At 47.1% G+C, this 21332-nt stretch overlaps 1 protein-coding gene across 1 annotated transcript in view; it reads left to right on the top strand.

Moving 5' to 3' along the window:
• The window catches only part of LOC149339761 (uncharacterized), a 223574-nt gene that overhangs the window by 170590 nt on the left and 31652 nt on the right, over positions 1 to 21332 (top strand). The window contains exons 5-6 of the mRNA XM_089550561.1: positions 9409 to 9520; positions 11152 to 11384. Coding sequence (XP_089406687.1) covers positions 9409 to 9520; positions 11152 to 11384 — 345 coding nt within the window. The remainder of the gene's footprint in view (positions 1 to 9408; positions 9521 to 11151; positions 11385 to 21332) is intronic.

The raw sequence follows: 21332 nt of genomic DNA, 5'->3' as shown, positions 1-21332 counted from the left end.
GCCTGACTAAACTTCTTAATCTCCTCCGCCCACCTAACTTTCTGCTACCCCTTGCTACATTTGCCTTCTCTTGAAATCCACTCCGTTACTTTCACGGACCAGCGGTTATTTTGCCTTCATATTACGTGCCCCTTAAGCCATCTAAACTCGCACAATAAAAATAACATTTACTCTTACACTTCCGCTGTCGTCAAAGGCGGGCACCATTTATTTTGCAAAAAAAAAGAGCATCCCCAGAAGCACCACTTATACTACGCAAGAGAAGTATAGCCTGCAGCTATTACGGGCAGAATCCTACGCCTAAATGACATGTCGTCCAAGCCCTGCTTTACAGCCCAACAAATTTTGTACTGGCATGATGGCTTATTTTGTTTCACGTCCCAAAGATACAGCACATGGCTATGAGGTCTCCGGATAAATTTCCACCACCCGGGGTTCCTTGACGTGCACTGACATCGCACAGTACACGCTTATCTTGCATTCTGCCTCCATCGAAACGCGGCCGCTGTGGTCGGGATTGAAGCCGGGGTCCTTGGGCTCACAAGCCGAGTGCTCTAACCATTCAGAGACCGTGGGACTTATTTAGACAGCATGTCAACTCGCATTCCACTTCTTCTGCCGGTCATTTATTTCCTGGGCAAGCAGCCTCCCGTTCACCAAGAAGAATACGTACCTGCACATCCTTCTTCTTTATATTTCAGTGGCGTGCCTTCATAATTTCTGCAGAGGCAATGTGCAGAGCACACTTCGCGGACAAGCGCATATTGTGGACTCTTTTAAAAGTCATGTCGACTTGCCTCGCGCGTTGCAGGTTATATTAAAAGGGACATGTAGACAGCATGCGTGGACACTCACTGCAAACTTTCGCTGTTCCAGCAACGACACATCGAGCAACGAACTCATGAACGCGTCATCCCCTCTCCTCTGCCTGAATTATGCACCGAGGGCTCGCGGACCGGTCTACGCTGAACGCGAGCGAGGACGCCGTGTCTGCCGCGGTGGCTCGACGCACCACAGCCGCTCACCGCCCAACATTTTTGTTTTTTTTTTCTCCTCCCCGTTGTTGTCCTTGTGACATTCTCCGGCCTGTATATGTACGAGCAGCTGCGCGGGGGCGCCATTAGCGTGATGCGAAAGAACGTCCCCCCCCCCCCCCCTCTCCCATGCTTCTCTGTTGGCAAGGATGAGTAATGCCTCCCCCGACAAACGAGGCTGCCGCCGGCATCGGCCGGTGCCCGACCGGCATTAATGCATGGATGCGATTCGTGAGAGTAGATGCGAGAGCCGGCCTGTACAGGGACACTCGTGTGGCGCGAACCGCATAGTACATGGCCGATGGTCCGAGCAGCCGGGAGGGAAAGCGCGGGAGGAATTCGCGCGTATATCTCTCCTCCGTGTGTGCCTCCTCGCGTGGTTCGCTTGAATGGGAACGGCCGCCGGCGGGTACCGTGACTGGGACGCGAGGCTAATCGGCGTTAATAACGGCCCGTTTGCCTTTGGTCCATTGTCTTTTCTCGTCCACACTGCTGGCGGCAAATTGCGCGTTCTCGGAAGTAGTCAGCGTACAGAGATGGCCCCGGACTTTGCGAGCCGGCGCTAGGGAGAGAGTGTATCCTTGGTGAGATGCGTGTCAGGGTGCGAGCACCCTTGAGCCCAGCAATACCGCGTTGTACAGAGCAGAGGCACTGAGAGCGTTGAAAGCGACGTTTACTGAGGGTAGCTCACTTACAAAGCGTTATTTCTTTTTTTTTTTTTTTGCCAGCAGGAATTGCTTTTTCCGCTCATTGTTGAGGTTTCAACACTAACGACACTCGGACGTGCAGGGTCGTCTGCACTGCACACAGCCTGTCGGCAGATCGTGCGATTTCATTCCCTGGGCGATTTGCGAATATTTATATGGCAAGGCTTTGTTGTATTCGATGAAAAAATCGAGGTGTCTTAACGCTCAGTATAGCCGGCGTTCTGTCTAGTTAGTTGTATACTAATGCTAACATTTGCGGGCGCTTCATTATTACGGCAGACATAGGTTAAGAATGGTCAAAAACAGGACGGGAAACACGGTACATTAACAAATGAGGGCCTTTATTCTCCACATGAAAGAAAAGGGGGGAAAAAGGTAGAAAAGCGAATGAAACGCCGGCAAATGCTCTCACCTGTTAAGGCTTGAGGATTTTGGAGAAAGGTCACAGGGTTAAAACTAGTCTTCCCGCCTTAGAGCACTTGAATGACGCTACAGTAATGTAGTAATGGCTTCGGTCCGCGCAAGGAAAGGTGCGGGCAATTGTCTTTGCATACATCGATCTAAGTCAGCGTGACTTCAGTTCAGTTTGTCTGAGTCAAACTTGCCACTGTAATTTATGCTTCAGACCGTTAAGCCGATTTCTATACTATTTCCGGCGCTCCATATAGGCATCATCTCAAAGCACCTGCGAAAAATGAGTTCTTATGCACCACTCGCACGTTAATTATCCAAACTTGATGCTTAGACTGATTAGCTTTGTTCATTATTGGCGCCTGAGGGCTATATCAAGAGCACAACAAAATTTTTAACTCTGACGTACCGTACGAGCAACATGGTATTCATGGCGCAAATGTAGCTTTCACATATTTGTGAAAGTGTCACAGTATACTTTGTATGCCATGGTTTCCGAGCTGCTGCATGCAAGAGGAGTCGAGGACCTTTGTAGCTGCGTACCTGCAGCTTTTAACTCTGTCTCCTTCATTACTTAGAAAAGAAAGAAAGAAAGAAAGAAAGAAAGAAAGAAAGAAAGAAAGAGAGAAAGGAAGGAAGAAAGAAAGAAAGAAAGAAAGAAGGAAAGAAAGAAAGAAAGAAAGAAAGAAAGAAAGAAAGAAAGAAAGAAAGAAAGGAAGAAAGAAAGAAAGAAAGAAAGAAAGAAAGAAAGAAAGAAAGAAAGAAAGAAAGGAAGAAAGAAAGAAAGAAAGAAAGAAAGAAAGAAAGAAAGAAAGAAAGAAAGAAAGAAAGAAAGAAAGAAAGAAGAAAGAAAGAAAGGAAAGAAAGAAAGAAAGAAAGAAAGAAAGAAAGAAAGAAAGAAAGAAAGAAAGAAAGAAAGAAAGAAAGAAAGAAAGAAAGAAAGAAAGAAAGAAAGAAAGAAAGAAAGAAAGAAAGAAAGAAAGAAAGAAAGAAAGAAAGAAAGAAAGAAAGAAAGAAAGAGTACGTTTAAACCTCCTTCAGAGGCTACTTCGCTCCGGGTAATGAGCGGCGTGGACAGAATGTGTCATTCTTTCACCAATCCATACCCAATCCATAAACCAATCTATAGCCATCCAACAAGCCAATCCAAAATCCAATAAAAATGCAAAATGGGGGGAGAAAGCGAGGAAAAGGGCAGGCTTTCGCATTTCCACTGCAGATTTGAACGCAATCCTGTATATTTGTTTTTCTGGCAGCAATGTTATATTCTTGATAGGCAAGCAAAATTGTTTGTGGAACAAGCTGCGCAAATGTAGCGTGGGTGTTCCTGTCGGAAGGCGACGACGACGGCGAAAACACGACAGAAAGGGTCGTTTGCCGGTCAAATGCACGTCCACATCCAGACTCTAGGTTTACACGTCTGGGCACCACTCCATAGAGGACGGGCTACCAGAGCAGGCGCAAGAGAACCGATAGACTAGACGACGAAGAAGGTGCAGGACAAGCAGGCTGAGCAACCTGCCTGCCGTGGCAGGTGGCAGTTCAATTAATAACTGGTTTCGAGACGTTGCTCGGGAAAAGCAACTTGTATCTTGCAGGTCCCACCGCCTGCGGCACCTGCCATTGCAGGGCAGTGGCGCACCGCTTAACCGCTGCACCATTGCGCCAGGAGTGGTACGAGGATTCCCAGTGATCTGTGAATGTAAACTACAGAATGGTCAATAGAGCATATATGGACAATAACTCATTATCCCTATCCCAGCCTCCACGGTGGCTCGGTGGTTATGGTGCTCGATTGCTGACCTGAAAGACGCGGGTTTCGTCCCAGCCACGGCGGTCGTGTTTCTATGGAGGCAAAATGGTATAAGCCCGCGTGCTGTGGGATGTCAGTTTACGTTGAAGAACCACATGTCATCGAAATTATAACCCGAGTCGCTCTGGGGCGTTCAACCCTATAAACCAAACTATTATCGCCATCCGTAAAGCTACCAACTTTTAACAACGGATCCGAGCACCGAAACAGAAGCGAAAACCGAAGTGTTGGCGCACGTTATTCACATCTGTCCTAAGCACGCAGATCGACTGTCATTTGTTTTTTTTTAGTTTTCTTGTGTCCAAGCCAACCATGAGGAAATAGAAGCAGTAAGGATGAACCATCCGTGCTCCCTCTGTAGCGTTTCCCCGCTTCTGCCTCATTATTCTTGCAAATGAAGAGATGTCTTTTCAGAAGGAGCGGCGCTTTGGATCATTGCGAGGAACTACACGGGGAATATTCAGGAGACGGTTCCGGCAGCTGCAGCAGTTAGAGTAAAAATAAACAACCTCCATGGAAGTCGCGACTGGTGCACCGTCATACTGGAAGCGCTCCCTGAGGGCACGTCTTATTCCATCCAGTTCCCCCACCATGCGTCCCCGCTGGCCGCCATACATCAAGCGGCCCTTCGAAGCCGTCGTAGTCGGCTTCCCTGTGCGTCGTCGGGGTACCGCTGTTATCCTGTTAGGCCCTCTCCCTCATCCTCTTCAGCTTCCCGCATACCCTGTACTTCATCTCCGACACCGTAAGGCATATATCCGCCTCACTGAACCCTACTGCTGCGGCCGCCTGGGGTCAGCAGCGAGTGTCTGTGAGCCCGTGGCCGACCCTGACTATGTTTATTTCTTCAGCGCCTTAGGGTCACAGCCGAGGTTTCTCCTTGACTGCCCCGTGATTGATAGCAAATCGCTAGTCCCCGGCTTGCGTGGCAACCGGGCTATGGGAAAGCGTTTTTCAACGCCACACAACGGGCTTGTTGTTTCCAAGCAATTCTCACCCCCAATCAATCTGCCGGCGCGGATCTATAGGACTGGTTCGTCTCCCGCGGCGATAACACGATGCAAGTTTATCCCGTTTTTTTTTTTATTCAGTCTTTTTTTTCCTGCCTCATTTCGCACAGCTCTAACGCGAGCATGCATAATGCGCTGTTTTGTGTCTCGCAAAGACGCAAATGAGATGCCATGGCCTGGCGCGTGCGTGCCTGCCTAGCTGTAGTTTGCGCGGAGTTTGGGTCGAGGCGAGAGTGAACGGCGCGTCTTCGATTCGATCGGTCGCGGTGATCGGTCATAGTTTGCCGTTAAGTGAGACAGATTCGAGATTAGAGTGAATTCTCGTGTTTCCGCGCGCCACGAAGAAAAGGGCAGCATTGTGCCGCGCCGGATAGGGCATTCGGCCCTCTTGGGGTTCTTTCCTTTGCTTTTCTTTCTTTGTGTGGCGTGAAATGAGGTGCACATCACGTCCAACACGCGTATGTTCCCGGTCTTCACCCAAGGGGCCAGCCTCAATCGCCCGCCAGTGCCAGAGAGCGTCACCACTGTCGTCTCGCGCAGCGCCAAGTGCGTGAGCCTTCAGTTGTCGCGCTCACACGATTCAGGTGGTTTTCATGAATGAAGCCTTTAAAGGGCAACTGCGTGTTTGAATGCTAAACGGGTTGAATGCTTGAAACGTGCAAGTAAAGCATGCGAAGTCTTTTTTGGGTTAGCATTTGAAATAGTGGCGTTATCGCCGATTAAAATCTCGACGACCTTCAAGCTTCTCCGCAGCGCACAGTGCCAAGTGGTGGGGCGCATGATGACGTCATCAAAGGTACCGGTATATTTTCAACGCATAAACGCTTCATTTTAAGAAGAAAATTCATTGCCAACGAAGCCAAAGCTCGCCAATTGTCGTTTTGCAGCCTCGAACGAGGCATGGCAGGGTGTGGCTGACGGCAGCGGTAATTTGAAATCTTATTTTCCGTGATTTCACACAGACCTTCCCCACACTGCTCTGTTGCCTTGAGAAGAAGGGCAAAATTCAATTTCTATTACATCACTATTTTAAATGCTAGCGCGAAAACACTTGCCACGTTTTACCTAAAGCCTGTATAGATTTGAATCCTTGAATATTGCGGAATTCTCAAAAAGCCGTGCAGATGCCCTTTAACAACATAGAAGTGATGTGCTGCTCAAGTACGCCAACAGCTAGAAGGGTACTGAAAGACAATAAATAAGCTGAATTCGCAGCATGTTTTTGCAGTCAAGTTTTAAACATTAATACGTCGCTCCTTCCGATCAGCTAAATCACCTATATACGCTTTTCACAGAATTGAGTGTTTTTAGAGATGTAGACTGTAGCTCAATTCAGTTAGCGAATCTTCTTTCTTTGCGAGTAAATATTTACTTATTTTATGTATGTTTTTATTAAAGTGAATTTTTTTTTTAGCTATAGTGTCAGTACATTTTCCAAATAGCCGGGAAAAATGTACGCCCCGCGCTTTCACAGTCTTGCAAACAAACCTCGCTTTCACTGCTTGCCTAAAAATCTCACACATTGAGGCCCTAACTTTCAGATTCGGCGTATGAGTCAGCGAAACAAAATACTCAACGTGCGCTCTCAGTTGTGTCAGAGAGCTTCGAAGACTCGCTTTATGTGTTCCTTCGCTTCGTAGCTCATCCAGTATAATCGTGTTGGCGTTTCGCTTCCTTCCGAGTAACGCTGCCGTGGGCACCCACTTACCGAAGAAGCCCTCCGCGGCTCAGTCACGTGACCGTATATATAGACTCTATTTGCCGCCGAACAAGTTGCTTCCAAAACACACAAGGAACGCGGTGTAACAACGCAGTGCCCGAGAAACCCACGCCCACGCACACAGACAAGCCGACGACTCCTTTCTTCCACGGGGTCGGCTGGCCCCGAAGAAAAGTTGGCCCCGCTAAATTATTTGCCTCCCTTTCAACTTACGGGTCGGCCAAGAAAGAGCACGAAGTCAGCGCTCCGCCCACGACTGAGCGGGAACAAACGGAGACCAAAGGGAGCGCGGGGGTTCTACTTCGTCGTGGGGCCGGAATTTTTCGCTCAATGCCTCTTTCTGTCTGCTTGCTTTTTGTTGCTTCTGAGCGGGCTAGACGACGTGGATTGGATACGGCTTGGCCTGTATTGAATTAGGAAAGCGCCGCGGAGCTCGTCGATCTCTGTTTGCCTTTGGCCCATGCGCGTTGGCCCCGGTCTGATGCTGCTGCAGCTGCCAGGTAGGAAACAGAGGTGGCGCGCTTGGGAAAAAGCGGCTGCAGGGCGGAGAAAGGCGGGCGGCTCGTTATTTTCGCTTCCTGGGCCGCTGTTGCCAATCGCTCCCTCCGGTACTGTTCCTCTCGGCGCCCGACAACGTCGAGACGGCGTCGGCCCGAGCGCCGGAGCGTTTTATCGACTGCGTTTGGGTCTGCTCAGGGGGGTATTCGGGTGGGCGGCGTACGCCGGTAGGATGAACGTTGTCCACTGAGGGAAGCTTTGCTTGCTGCCACCGGATGAAATGCTTTCGAAGAGAGATGGCAAAAAAATTGTCAGTGGTTTAGCTCTGGTTAAACCTGAAGGATTGTGAAAGCAACGAGGAGAGAGAGAGAGGCGATGGAGAGCGCGCGGCAGCGGCGGCGGCCCCGGCACGCTAGCTATGCGCCGCGGATGCGCAGCTGGCGAGCGCGGCGGCGGCCCCTCTGAGTCACCTGCGCAGCGACGGCGGCGGCGCACTAGCTGTGCGCCGTGTGAGGTCACTGCTTCTCGCGCATGCGCAGTATGGCCTTTCGTCAGCACCGCAAAATGGCTCGGCGACACGCGTAGTGTTGCTTTCGCAACAAAAAATGGATAGAAAGGAGCTGATGGGCGAGATCATCATAAACAGACGCCGTCCCTGCTTTGAGCAGCAACGCGAGTTTACTCAGGCCTGCGTGTATACGTGAGAGGCGACGATATTGAGCGTGTTTCTCATGTTACGCACTAAATCATGTGTGAGCAACTCGCCAGTAGCGCTCATCCATGCTCGTCTGACAAGAACAGAAGATGTATATGGCCTTGAAGCATTGTTTCCGTCTCTGAGCTTTGCATTTGGGCTTTTTATAACGCCCGCGTCACACGCGCACATTGTTTGCTATAGGCAAGATGAGACTAGAAAGGTCTCGCGGAATCATAATGGCGCGGTGCTGTTTCCACGTCTTCCTAGATCTTCCATCCCCTTATCGCGAATGTTGGGCACTGTCCCTAAATTGAGCACGGTCGAAGTAGCAGTAATTCGTTACTATGACTACGGCCGAGCAGGCTTGCTGCTATCGCCACCGCTGAGTTGTTCAGTTCTCCGTGGGCGCGAGACAGACCAATAAAGAGTTTCTTTTGAAATAATTTCGCTGCCTTCCCGACTGCAGTACTGCTGTCCCCGCCAAGTGAGAATATGACTGCCAGTCGACGGCAATTGCATCTGTGCAGTTGGTAAAGGAGCATGTGAGAACAGCACACTTCATCGCCTCGCGCTCTTAACTTCCGCTCACGAACAAGTTGCGAGAGATGCAAGAAGCTTTCGTAGTCTGAGAAGCTTCCTTTGGCTAATAAGACTGAGATAGAGAGAGACTCTTTAATGAAGAAACAGGTTACATTCGCATTACATTGCATTACATTCCCAGCGTTGGTTGGTGGTCATTGTCCAAGGTGATGTGTAAACGCTGAAGAATGAAAAGGGATCGTGGAGAGATAATGGCTAAACACCCCAATTTACAAACAGCGCATTCTTACTGCTCTTACGTACGCTGGGACTCTTGAGCCAGGCGCATATGATTATGGCTAGGGGCGTATGGTAGAAGTAATAATCGTCTGGAAATCTCTTGTAAACAGGGAATGGGCATGGGAAGGGCATCTAATGCGCAGGTCTGATAACCGATGGCCCACCGATTGCAATGGTAGAAAAATGTAACAGAAAGTGGCTGAGTTATGCAGGCTGTTGGCATTGGCAAGTGCTTTGAGGGGGGGGGGGGGGGGGGGGGACCACAGCTGGCCGCAGGACAGGGTCAATTAAAGGTCAGTAGCAGGGACCTTCGTTCTGCAGCGACTGTAGCTAAACAGATGATGATAAAGTTGAATCTCCAGGGGGCGTTCGGGTACCTCTTATTTTGTGACGACATCTGTTCTTCACATTGCAGGAAATTGGCAGACAATATATAAATAGCAGTAAATAGCAGCAACCTTTATAGATATAAATAGCAGCAAGCTTTCACACATGGAACTCGTTCATCCGCACCCATATTCGTTCTCTGAGGTGTTAACTTTGGCTAATTGGTTCATGTAATTTGATAAAAGAATATGAATTTCAAATTCTATCAGTCCTTTTTTCTTTGTCCTGTTGTCTTTTTTTTTCTTCAATGAATCACCTGCACTGTTTGCGAGCACAACCCGACGGTAACCACCTGTCATTTTGCGACTGCAGCGCGCGGGGTGGCGATCCTAGAGAACCCCGAGCTGACGACAATGGTGAGCGTCATCGTGGCGCTGATGCTGTTCACGGCGCTCTTCTGCCTCGTCCTTAGGCTCTTCAGCAAGTGAGTACCCATTCTCGTTTCCTGTAGGTGTTCTCTTGTCCGTCGGTTACTCTAGCACTCTGTCATATATACCTTGGAGCAAGGTCACGTCGCCACGCGAAACGTTTCGCTCCCATATTATGCGCACGGTCCTATGGCGCCTGCCAGAAGGCTCATTTCATACACGACAACGAAAGCACTCATCATCTGACAGCACTACACATTGATCAAGCGCGCTTATTAGAGCTGCATGCCCCCTACTAACCAAACCAGTAGTACCCTTAGTACACTTCTTGGTGACTTATCTGATAAGTACGTAACCAGACACTATGAGCGACTATGATTTGCAGACCTTAACTAATCATTCCTTACCAATTTTAACAGAAACCCTGAAAGAGATCAACTGTTACTCGATCCATTGATGGACTGAACCAAGGCTTACACTGCCATACAGGGACCAGGAAGGTCCTTCAGCGATAAACACTGTCCAGCGCCAACTGATCTAGTGGTCGAGAGACTCGGGATTCGATAAGGCGCTGATCATATCACCTAATTAAGTGACTTCGCGATGGTAGCAGGTTGAGATAATCGAACGCCGGTAGTACGACGCGATGTTACCTTGATGAGTTTAAATTTGGGCGTAAAATGATTTTAGCTCCTCCCACCCTCTCTGTCAGAGCAAGGAACCTCGGGAGGGAATACCGCGGCAGTATACTGAGCAATCTTTAAGGGACTATGAAGCATGCATATCCGTGTACATTGCTCGCAGTAACTTCTTGCCCCTGTTGTATCAGAAACGTGGGAAGGGGGGGGAGAGAGAGATATAGATTTGATAGCGCTTCTTAGCCCCTCTTTTAACTTCGTAGTATTGACCAGAGAAAGCGAAATTCTGTTATTGTCACTGGGCAGCTACCGCAAGCCGGACACTCCAGTGAGTGTCAGACGCCTGCGTCCAAGACAACTCTGACGTCACCGAGAACGAGCAGTCTTGCGCTGGCATGTCGAACCGCACGAATGCGCACATGTCGTTCAGAGCTACTCAACAGACGCTGTCTTGGTACGCACGTTTGCAAGAAGCGCTTCCTAAGCAGCAAAAGGCCGACGTATTATAAGCATGGAGACGACGCATGTTACTTGTGTCTTTGCAGTCTTCGAAGGCACAGCCTTTGTCAAAAGTTTGGAGCCCAGGGCGTTTGCTTCTGACCCACACTGTTTGGTTCGTAATGCATCTCCAGCGCTCCAAATTTCCTGAAGGTAAGATTATTTCTGGTCCTGCCTCCTCCAATGCATATAGCTGCCACGAATGCTTCAGGAGTCCCACTGCAAGGCTTAGAAGCAAACCCCCTGGGCTCTAAACTTTTGACAAAGACTGCACGTACACAGCCCATTTCCTCGAATCACAGGCAATGTAGAAGTCGTCGTTAAAGCACGCTTATCGCGCTAACCTCTCTCTCTCTCTCTTTCATTAACTCTCTTTCTTTCTCTGTGCCTAAAAATTCCTACAGCATTGCTCTTTCGTGAATACTTCTATCATTGCCTAAATATGTGCGAGTGTGTTGATCCTTTTGTAGTTCCACTAGAATGCATCCGCTTTTTCTTAGCGTGTCCTCGAAGTGGTGCCGTGCACTAATGGAGAGCGCATGTCCACGCAGAGCCCGTTTCGGTTCGTCCGGCCGGGACAGAATGGGCGACGCCGCCTCGCCGTCCCCGGGCCCCGCCGTGCTCAGCTCCGTGGACGGATCCTTGGGCGGCAGCGGTGCGTCCGCGCCGCCGGGTGGGGCCAAGGGGGGCCCCGGATCCCGGCGGACCTCGCGCAACTCGGTCGACTACGCGGCCTCGCGCCGGGCCAGCTACGGCATGCTCGCGCCGCCTGGAGACTCCCAGGGTACGCACACGTATCATGTGCACAGACCACCATCTCTTATTCTCTCCTAGCGCTCTATAACAGCTTTGATACAGCTTTGATATTCCTTTCTGATGTCTCCGTGAAACCCACTAGTAGGAATTAAGAGACGACGATGGCAGCGAAGAGCCAAACCATCACTCCTTCTATAATGGGAGAGTTCTATACCACATGTCAGCTGCACATTTCGGGCGCACTGCGGTCCGAGATACCTGACGCTCCTGCCATACGTCACACGGACCTGTCAAGGGCCTAAAACACTTGAAGCTCTGGGGCGGACCTTCCCGCGCGCGCGACCTTTATGTATTTTAATATGTTAATATGTAAATAGTTTTATTACCAGTGTACCTCTCCCCCTGTCCTTTCTACTATCCCCTCACCCCTTTCATTTCACTTCTACACACTGCCTGCTATCCTTTATTTCTGCTGCCCCAGCTCAGGTGCTTCCGATGGCAGATGGCGGGGCTAGCAACAATCTGTTTCCTTCCATTTACCATGTATAATTAAAACCACTTACTACTACTACTACTCGTTTCATTGACCAGAGGGAGTGACAGGCCTACGATAGAAAGAAAGCTCGAAACGATTAGGAAAAAACAAAGAAACGCTTCCTTTCTGTGAATTTCCTTCTGTGCTACGGAACTAACAAGGGCGTTTTCCTTACGTACTCAAGACATGTTACGCAAACACAGGAATCCATTGAAATTATTTTTCTCCTTGAAAATTGAGTTTATGGCTCTTTCTGGGTGTAATAACTCCTGTTTAGCAGCAAGGAACTCGTTTAATGCCTGAGAAAATTGAATTTAAAAATATTCCCGCCACTCGCCTCAAACTCGTCACGTCCACACCTAGAAGGACTGGTTGCGTCCGTTTTGAAGTGAAAGACAATGTAGCATAGCCTCAGGGATCCATGCCCGAAATTTGGTGCCCGTGCACGCAGTCCAAAGGAGAAATTGGCCGGGGATTGCGACACGTATACTTCATTGCTGGGTCTTTTCAAGAGTATAAAAGCCCTGTTTTAGGGGAGGGTAGTCTCTTTCTGATCAGAATGTCGCATTCGGTTCATACAGGCCAACTTCGATCTGCCCTAAATGGCGCTCATGTCTATCATACTTGGGCAAATATTTTAAATATTGCAAAATTGTAAGCTAGTGTTATGGAAATATTGTAGTCCGTTCTTCTTCCGAGACGTAGAAAATTTTTCTTTTTTAAAGTTTTTCCACCACTTGCATCGAGCAGTTAAGACTGACGTAGAAAATGAATTATCAGTTATGACGGCACCAAAAAAGTGAACAGCAAAAAAGAAGCAAGCCTGCCGAGGGAAGATCTGCGGATATTTTGACTTTTATAATGAAACCTTACAATATAGGACAAAAAATCTGTTTATAAACTATTACTAGCCGAAAATTCTTTTTGCCCAGAATTATTGGGTATGTTAAGGAGAACGCCGCCTAATTTCGGGTCTGTGGTCGACCGCCAGAGGCTTAGACGTCCAAAACTGCGGGCGAAACATGAGCATGTAGGCGTAAGAACTGGGTCCTAGTTTCGCTAACGACAGGTGTTAGTGTATTGTGAGTATGCTGATAGTAATTTAGGCGCATTCAGGCGTTCACTCACCCTAATCAGTTTTCTCTACCAATCTTTAATTTGAAGGTCCCTGCAGGCAGGTGATGTTTATAAGGGTTAACGTCCCAAAGCGACTCAGGCTATGAAGGACCGCAGGTGAGGTATACGTTCAAAGTATAATGTGCCTCTATTATGCGCAAAGCCCAGAATGTCAACTAAAAATAGGCTGTCTTTTTTAACAAATTTATGTTAACGTTTCATTAGAACATTTTACAGCTGCAGGAAAACATAAAGGAGCAATAATATATTCCTTTTTAGTGTAGGAGTTCTTGTCATGGTTGGTCACGTGTTGGAGTGGTTAAATAGCATCTGTATAGGCCTAACATCCTAAAAGGGTTTCCATAAGCTGGACCATATTAAGCAGAGAACACTACACCTCTTTTTGCTTCATCACTTTGTTCATAGAGTCCTCATGTGCCTTCGTTACATTCAGAGGCTGACTCTTTGAAGCATAGAGCCAGCTAGCACAAAACGCAGAAAACATTTGATCCCAAACGGATTGCGACAATCCGTATTCAAGGCATATACACTTCGAAAAGATGAAGACTCGACTAGATTTTCATTTTATGTTGAACCGCCTACCGCTAAAGGTTCTCGCGCAAAGGGCGTCCAACATGCACGCCATTAATAGGTTGTGCCTTCCCGATATCAGCGTCGCTTTTTGGTAAGTATCCGTTCACGCGAAGTTGCGTTTAAAACATTCTCTCAGCACACGGCCTGCAGTAAACGGACACGAGCGAATTAATTTTTTTCTTTCTCGTAACCCATTCCCTCGGCAACATGAGTTCACTCACTCAGCAGTTCTTTGACGCGATGAAAATGTGTAGAGTGTGTACAGAGAAAACATTGCATCATTTCCACCTCTGGAAGCAAATTTTTAACCGGAATTGATTTTAGCTATCTCTTTTTGTATTCAAGCATAATGCAACGTCAATGAGTAAGCTAATAGGTGCGCTCACTCAACGTACTCTTGTGCCTTTTAAAATTATTTGTGCCAAGAACGAGGCGCACAAAGTTTTCGGGGAAAGTAAAACTGCCATATTCATTGCCTTTGGAAAATATACTGACGATGATGATGGTGGCGATGACAACGACTACGGATATTCAAGCGAAATTACAGACAATATAAGCATGATAATTGGGAGGGGGGGGGGGGGGGGCGCAGTTCACAAGAACATTCTTTCTAACCAATGCCAGTAAACCTTCATTGATCCGGAGCCCTCCGCTACGGATTCCTTCATAGCCCATATGTCGCTTCAGGACGTTAAATCCCGCAGCTCACAATTAAAGCACCGGCGGAGTGCTTTCGCACAAGGCTATTCACCATCTCGCTTCATGTCGGCATTCTAAGCCCTGCAGAATTTCATCCACGCGAGCTGGCAAGCATCGTTTTTTTAAAGCGTCGTCTAGCAGTTTTGTTTAAAGCTGCCAAGAGGGAGTGCATTTTTTTTTTTTTTTTTGGCGCGCATCCTGAAAGTTTTGTCTGGGGCCGGAAACTTACGTGCGCACGATGGAGAAGGTACAGTACGGCCCACTGTTAAAGGAAACCCGCGATTGGTTGGCCTCCGTGCTTCGCGAAACCCTGCTGCCTAGGTGCAGCGAGAATGGGCGGCACCAGACGCATGCGCGGAAAGACCAGCCGCTATGCTTACTGCGCCTGCGCCATTGTGCCGTCGATTCCGGCTAGTTCTCGGCGGTAGTGCTCCGCGAGGCGACGTGGAGAGCATGGGATGGCATGTTTTATTTAACAACGGACTGTACTCTACTTTCATATTTGCGCGTATAAGTATGTCTTTAGGCCAAGTGCAAAGCGTCCACCGCTCTCTTTCCATTCTACTGCTCTCCTCCCTCCCTCACTCTGCCTACCTGCCTCTATACTCATGCACAGGCCTCCGTTCTCATCTCCACCGACCGCTGCGGACACTGTAAACACGAATATGCCTATATGGAATTAAAAAGGAAGTCCTCTGTTCACTACACCATTCCAACGGAGGGCTCTAGAGGACAGATTACTACCTTTTAGGGCGCAAGCATTATGTCACGAGGTCAGACCGGCTCACAGGCTTACGCGAAGCTCGAGCCTGTGAGTGACCTGGGGCGAACTATAAATAAATAAACAAAATAAATATTGCCTTGACTGGGGTTCTAATGCGCGGTGCCCGAACAGATAAGCTTCGCTGGCCACTCTACGAGAGCGCTATGCTATCAGCCGAACACGCCTCGTGTTAAACCGCAACACTCTCGCGCTGTGCATTGCACGTCATCTCCTTCGTCAACTAATACTACTAGCAAATAATAATCACGCTTTGAGCTATGTGACAGTAGTGGCAGAGAGATGTGCGCTGCATTACACGGCACTAGACCAAAACGCGTTGGCGTTGACAACATTACTGCAGAAACGGAGCACTTGAACATATGTCACCGGCGTAGATTGGGTAAATTGGCATTGACGATGAAAAAGTTGAAGACGCGTATAACAGGCTCCCAGCGTCGGTGGACACCTCAATCGCGCTTTCAGGTACGTAGCGGTGGTGTCCACCTACAGAAAACTGCGCTTTCGTTCATTATTTCTGCCTTAGCAATGCTCAGGTATCCAGCGAATTTTTACTCCTTTATGCTTACAATAGCTGGTGGCAGCCCTGCTAAGAGTGGCCAATGCGCCACAATAATGAGCTATGGGCTTCTCGGTACTGCATGGTTAGAACACAGTGAGCACGACAAGGAAGTAGAAAAGAACAGCACACACGCAGCGCTGACCACCTACTGGAAGTTTATTCGTATTCGGGGTAGAAAACTTATATACAAACAGTCACACGCTCAAATTCTCGGAAAACAAATAAAAGAGCAAGGGTAAGCATGAGGGAAGTAACGGCAGCCACTACGCCTGCTGTGCCGCGCCCGGGAATTCCAACTCGTAACACCGTGACCAACAGCGAATAACCATGAAAGACTGCCACAGCATATCGCAGAAAAAAATGAAGAAATTTCCCAAACTGCTACACAGAAAAAGTGCTCGAAATGGAGCATACCCAGCAATTCTGACAAAAGCATTTTTGAGCGGGAAAGAGTTTATGAACACAATTTTTTCTTATATTGGAAGATTTCACTATACAACAATCAATATATCCGCAGACCTCTCATCGGCAAGCTTATATTTCTTTTCTTTCTTTTTTTGCTATTAACGTTTTCGCTATCGTTAAAAGCGTTCCCATTGGTTTTCTGTGGCAGTCTTAACTGCTCGATGCGAGCGATGGAAAAACTTTGCTACACATCGAAAGAATGGACCATTATCTTCAATGTTTTTATATCAGCATCTTACGTTTTTCTAATATTTAAAATTTTTCTCCCAAAATGTTGTTTGAATATGTCTTTAATGAAAAGAAATTCTTGGCTACGGCTTGGAACAACACTACCTATTCTTTCCATTAGTTAAAAGTTGGTCGGAGAGAACTGCTGGTGCGCTGCAAAACGACACTCTCTCCACCGGCTCGAGCTCGACCTTTGGCCGGAGACGCGACTGGGGGCATCGCACCGCGGTGAATGCACGCGTCGTGTGGTTTCGAGGACGCGGGCAGCCAGACAGTCCCCCGTTCCTCCGACCCCGTCGTGCGGATGGCGGCCGCGGAGCTGTTTTTATCCGAGAGAGATTGGCCGCGCGATCGATGGCGTCCCAAGAATAGACCTCCGGGCTGCTGCCGCTGCTTCGTTGGGATAAAAACATGCACTCGAGACTTCTCTCTCCGCGAGTGCACGCCGGACGCGCTTAGATGAGCGGAACAGGCAGATAGAGAAAAAAAAAACTAAAAAAGATCCTTCAAAATATTGATCTCAACTTGGAGAGGACCTCGCTGCCGGTTCATTTTTTTTTTTTTTTTCCCTTTTTAAGCGCTAAAGCGCCAAGTACGCCCTTCCGGAATAATCGCAGTTAGGGGCAACAGATGGTAGAGCTAGTGACTCGAACAAATCGGGGTATCTTATACGAATATTTTTTTTCTTTCACATCAGTGCACGCAGCTGGTTCCATCGATTCAGTAAACTAAGAAGAAATTGAGGTGTTGTCCCCCTTAGGCGACAGCGAAGATATCGGACACTTCAAACACGAGTATGCATATATGCGAGTAAAAAGGGAATAATATGTCCTTTAGAGCACTCCCTTTTGTAAAAAGGAGTTACAGTTTACTCTCTTTTTAGTCCTTTCTGTTTGGAGTGTATAATGGGTGATGCCTATAGGAGACTACTATTAAAAGGGTAGGAGCACATTGTGGAATTATGCGTATGCCAGTGTGCCGTAAAGGGCCTCTAAGCAATGGCAAATTTTTACGTTTTATTTCCTTGGCTTGAGAAACGGTGCTGGAGCAAAGCATGTGTGATTACAGCCGAAAGTTTGCAGAAAACTGGTTCCGAGGTTAAAGGGAATCACCAGGCGTTGTGGGTGAGCATTTTTGTGTGCTACGTGAGCCGCGTATACAAGAACAGGTTTTAACATTCTATTGCAGGCTACTTAAGAAGGGTGTGCAATGGTTCTGACTTTTTGTTGATCCGGCATGCCCCACAAGCCTTCGGCTCCGTTATGACGTTGCTATGAAATTACGGGCCATGCGTGAATTTCATATTCGCATGTGTTATTTTGCTAGTCTTACTCGCAGTACAAGAATAATCGTCATTGAGATTTCACGGCTTTACAACACTTTATACCACATGCGTTACATTTGAACAACGATTTCCGTCAACTTCTCAGTTTGAAGACATGCGTCAATTTCTGCCGTTAAACTGCAAGGGAATGAATGCACTGGGGTTGTATTGAATATATATTAAATATTCACAAAATGCCCTACTAAGCCCTACTAAGACATACTGCTACTAAGTTGTATTCCTAAAAGAACTGCTGGATTCTTTCAGGCCGCCACAGGAAACTGAGCCTTGCAACGTTTAACGTTAAAACCTTGTCTAGTGAGGTTAGCCTAGCAGTTAGAGGTACTAAAGGTGTTGTCATATAGGGTTCAGTAAGGCTAGGAAGCTATATGAGGCTTATGCAGTATTAGAAGGCTGGCACGTACTATGCTAACGTGTTTAACGGACCGGTTGGAACTAGGTGTGTGGTTATTATCAATAAGGATATAGCTGGCAACACGGAGGAAGCCTACGGCATTAACGAGAGAACGGTAGTTATCGCAATTAAGCTTAATTAGTGGTACAAGTTGAATGCTGTACAGGCCTGTGCACATATCTAACAACGATAGTCAGAAGGTTCAATGAAGACGTAGAATCGGATGGGATACTTAAAGGCGAGCTCAGCGCCTAGGTAGGCAAGATGCAGGCAGCAACCACGACGTGGGCGACTATGGCACAGATTCTAATAACTTCTGGGGGGAGTTATTGCCATAATTCGCAGAACGTAGTAGTTTACAGATTATTACTGCTTTTTTCTGCAAATGGAAGAACCAGAAGTGGACGCGGAGAAGCACGAATCGCGAGACTAAAAATGTAATAGACTTAATACTGTGTGCGCATCCTGACATCGTTCAGGGTGTGAAGGCGCACGGTAAGGTGATAAGTGACCATACGATGGTGAGGTCTCCAATTATCTTTGATTTGAATAGGGGACGGAGAAAACTAGTAAGACACGAGCTCATCAGGGAGTTGGCGGTATGAGGTAAAGTAGTAAAAGAATTCAGGATCTCGCTGCAGAGCATTACAAAGTGTGCAGTAGAAGTAGGCGGTAGGGTGGTTAGACAGGATATTGGCAAGCTCCCTCATGAGGCGAAAGATCTGATTAAGACATGCCACAGCGTGAAAGCCTCTAACTAAATAGATAGAATAGAACTGGCGGAGGTGTCAAAGCTAATAAATAAGGATCAGGTGACCCACACAAGTAAGCACAATATGTAAAGAATGAAGATAGCCCTAAAGCAGTCAAGAGGAAACCGGTCACAGCCAAAAATCTGATTTACTCACCGAAGACTCAAGGACAGCAGTGTTGTTAGCGATACGGAAAAGATAGTTGCAGTAGCTGAGGAGTTCTACACGGTACAGCTCTATGCAGTAGCCGAAGCAATCAGGATGATAATGAGGGAAGCAATAGTGCCGAAAAATTAGAAATCCCGCCAGTAACGAAAGAGGAGTAAAGAAAGTTCTGGAAGCAATGCAAAGAGTGAAAGCAACTGCTGAGGATCAGGTGACTGCATATTCATTGCAAGATGATGGGGAGATTGTGCTAGAAAAACTTGCCACCATGTATGCGCAATGCTTGTTAAGAATGCTTGTTCGCCGAGAAGGCACTCATTTGTTCTAGTTATTGCTGATAATGTTTTCGTGCCTGAGTACGTCCCAAATCACTCTATATTTTCTTATTCTGGCTCTATACAGCAGCCAGATTGATTCCTACAAAAGTGTCTATAACTGTTCACCCCCTCCTGTAATGAACCCAATGGGGTTGGCAGTATATCGGTATAAATAAAGTAAATAAAAACCTGAAGAACCCGAGCGTACCTGAATATTGGAAAAAGTTAACGTTTTCCTAAAGCATACGCAAGCCGACGCCAAATATTCGGAAAACTTCAGACTGATCAGCATACGTTTTCTACAAGGCATTTACTGAGGTAATTGCTAATAGATTTATCACACCCTTAGCCTCGAGTTAATTACAGAAACAAGCTGGCTTTGATAAAGGCTACTCAATAACAGATTGTATTCACACCAATAATAAGGTGATAGATAAATGCGCAGAATATAACCAGCCCCTATACAGGGTGTTTCACCTAAGACTTTCTGCAATTTTTAAAAATAAGCTATTTGAATTAGATGCGCGCTTTTTCTGGCATAGCATTGTCAGTGGTGTAGTACATCATAATGCAGCTAAGACGTGCTAACTAGCAGGCTTGTTAACCAATATTTAATGGTTAACTTTTAAACTATTACCGTTGGGCTCCTTAATTATTGAGAGGCATGCAGCCCACCTTAAGTAATGTCCATATCCGTTTTTAGAATTTCGAGAACGCGATTATCCTCGGCGCTGTGGCCCAACAAATTTCTCCTGCATCGCGCCAAAATACATGCGGTTTGAGAAGCTTGCAGGCAAAGCAACCTCTCCAGTGCACGTAACTCGTCGAAATAGCCAAAATTTGTTGGGACACAGCGCCGAGGATAATTGCGTTCTCGAAATTCTAAAAACGGATATCGACATCATTTACGTTGGGCTACATGCCTCTCAATAATTAACGAGCCCAACGGTAATAGTTTAAAAGTTAACTATTAAATATTGGTTAACAAGCCTGCTAGTTAGCGCGTCTTAGCTGCATTATGAATTACTACACCACTGACAATGCTATGCCAGAAAAAGCGCGCATCTAATTCAAATAGCTTATTTTTAAAAATTGCAGAAAGTCTTAGGTGAAACACCCTGTATATACCCTTCATAGATTGAGAAAAAACCATTTTACTCAGTCGAAAAGTGAGCAGTCATGAAGACATTGCAGAGCCAGGGTATATAAAAGGTAAGTGCATGTCTGGAGAATACCTATAGCGGCTCGAGAAGAATGAAAAAAATACCATTCAGTAAGGGTGCGAGGAAAGAAGACATGGTATATTCAGTGCTATCCACCGCGTGTTTGTGGAACTTAATTAGACAATTGGGTTGGGAACAGTTGAGGACAGGGAACGCTGAACAGGGGGCATGAAAATTAATATGCAAAAATCAAAACTAATTTTCGATATTCTCAGAATGGCAAACCATTTTGCGATAGGCAGGGAAGCATTGGAGGTTGTCACTTGATTATATCTACTTAGGGAAGGTGCGTGACCGCAGATCCGCACTTCTAGAGTGAAATGACTAGAAGAATAAGACTGCGTTTGAGTGAATTTGGCAGGCATTCTCAGGTAATAAAAAGCACCCTGCCAGTATTCCTCGAGAAGAAAGTATACAACAGTTATATCTTGCCGATACTCACCTTTGGGGCAGAAACTTGAATCCTAAGGAAAAGGCTTGCAATTAAGTTGAGGACAACGCAGTGATTTATGAAAAGGAAAATGATAGGTGTAGCGTAAAGTGACAGGAAGAATCAGAATGGGTGAGGGATCAAACGCAAGGGAATCACATTATAGTCGAAACCAAGAAAGAATTGCATGGGCAGAGTATGTAATGAAGGCAAGATAACCGATGGTCCTTAAGGGTAACGGAGTGGATTCCAAGAGATGGCAAGTGTAGCAGGTGGTGAGAGAAAGTCAGATGGGCCGATGAGATTAAGACGTTTGCGGGGATACGATGTCCGCAACTGACAAAGGACTTGGTTTGGTTTATTGGGGTTT

Source organism: Amblyomma mixtum, chromosome 6 (assembly GCF_055824585.1).
Source record: "Amblyomma mixtum isolate Tamu chromosome 6, ASM5582458v1, whole genome shotgun sequence".
In the NCBI taxonomy this organism is placed as follows: domain Eukaryota; kingdom Metazoa; phylum Arthropoda; class Arachnida; order Ixodida; family Ixodidae; genus Amblyomma; species Amblyomma mixtum.
Note: the sequence above shows the minus strand (reverse complement) of the source record. Positions and strands in the feature narration are given on the sequence as shown.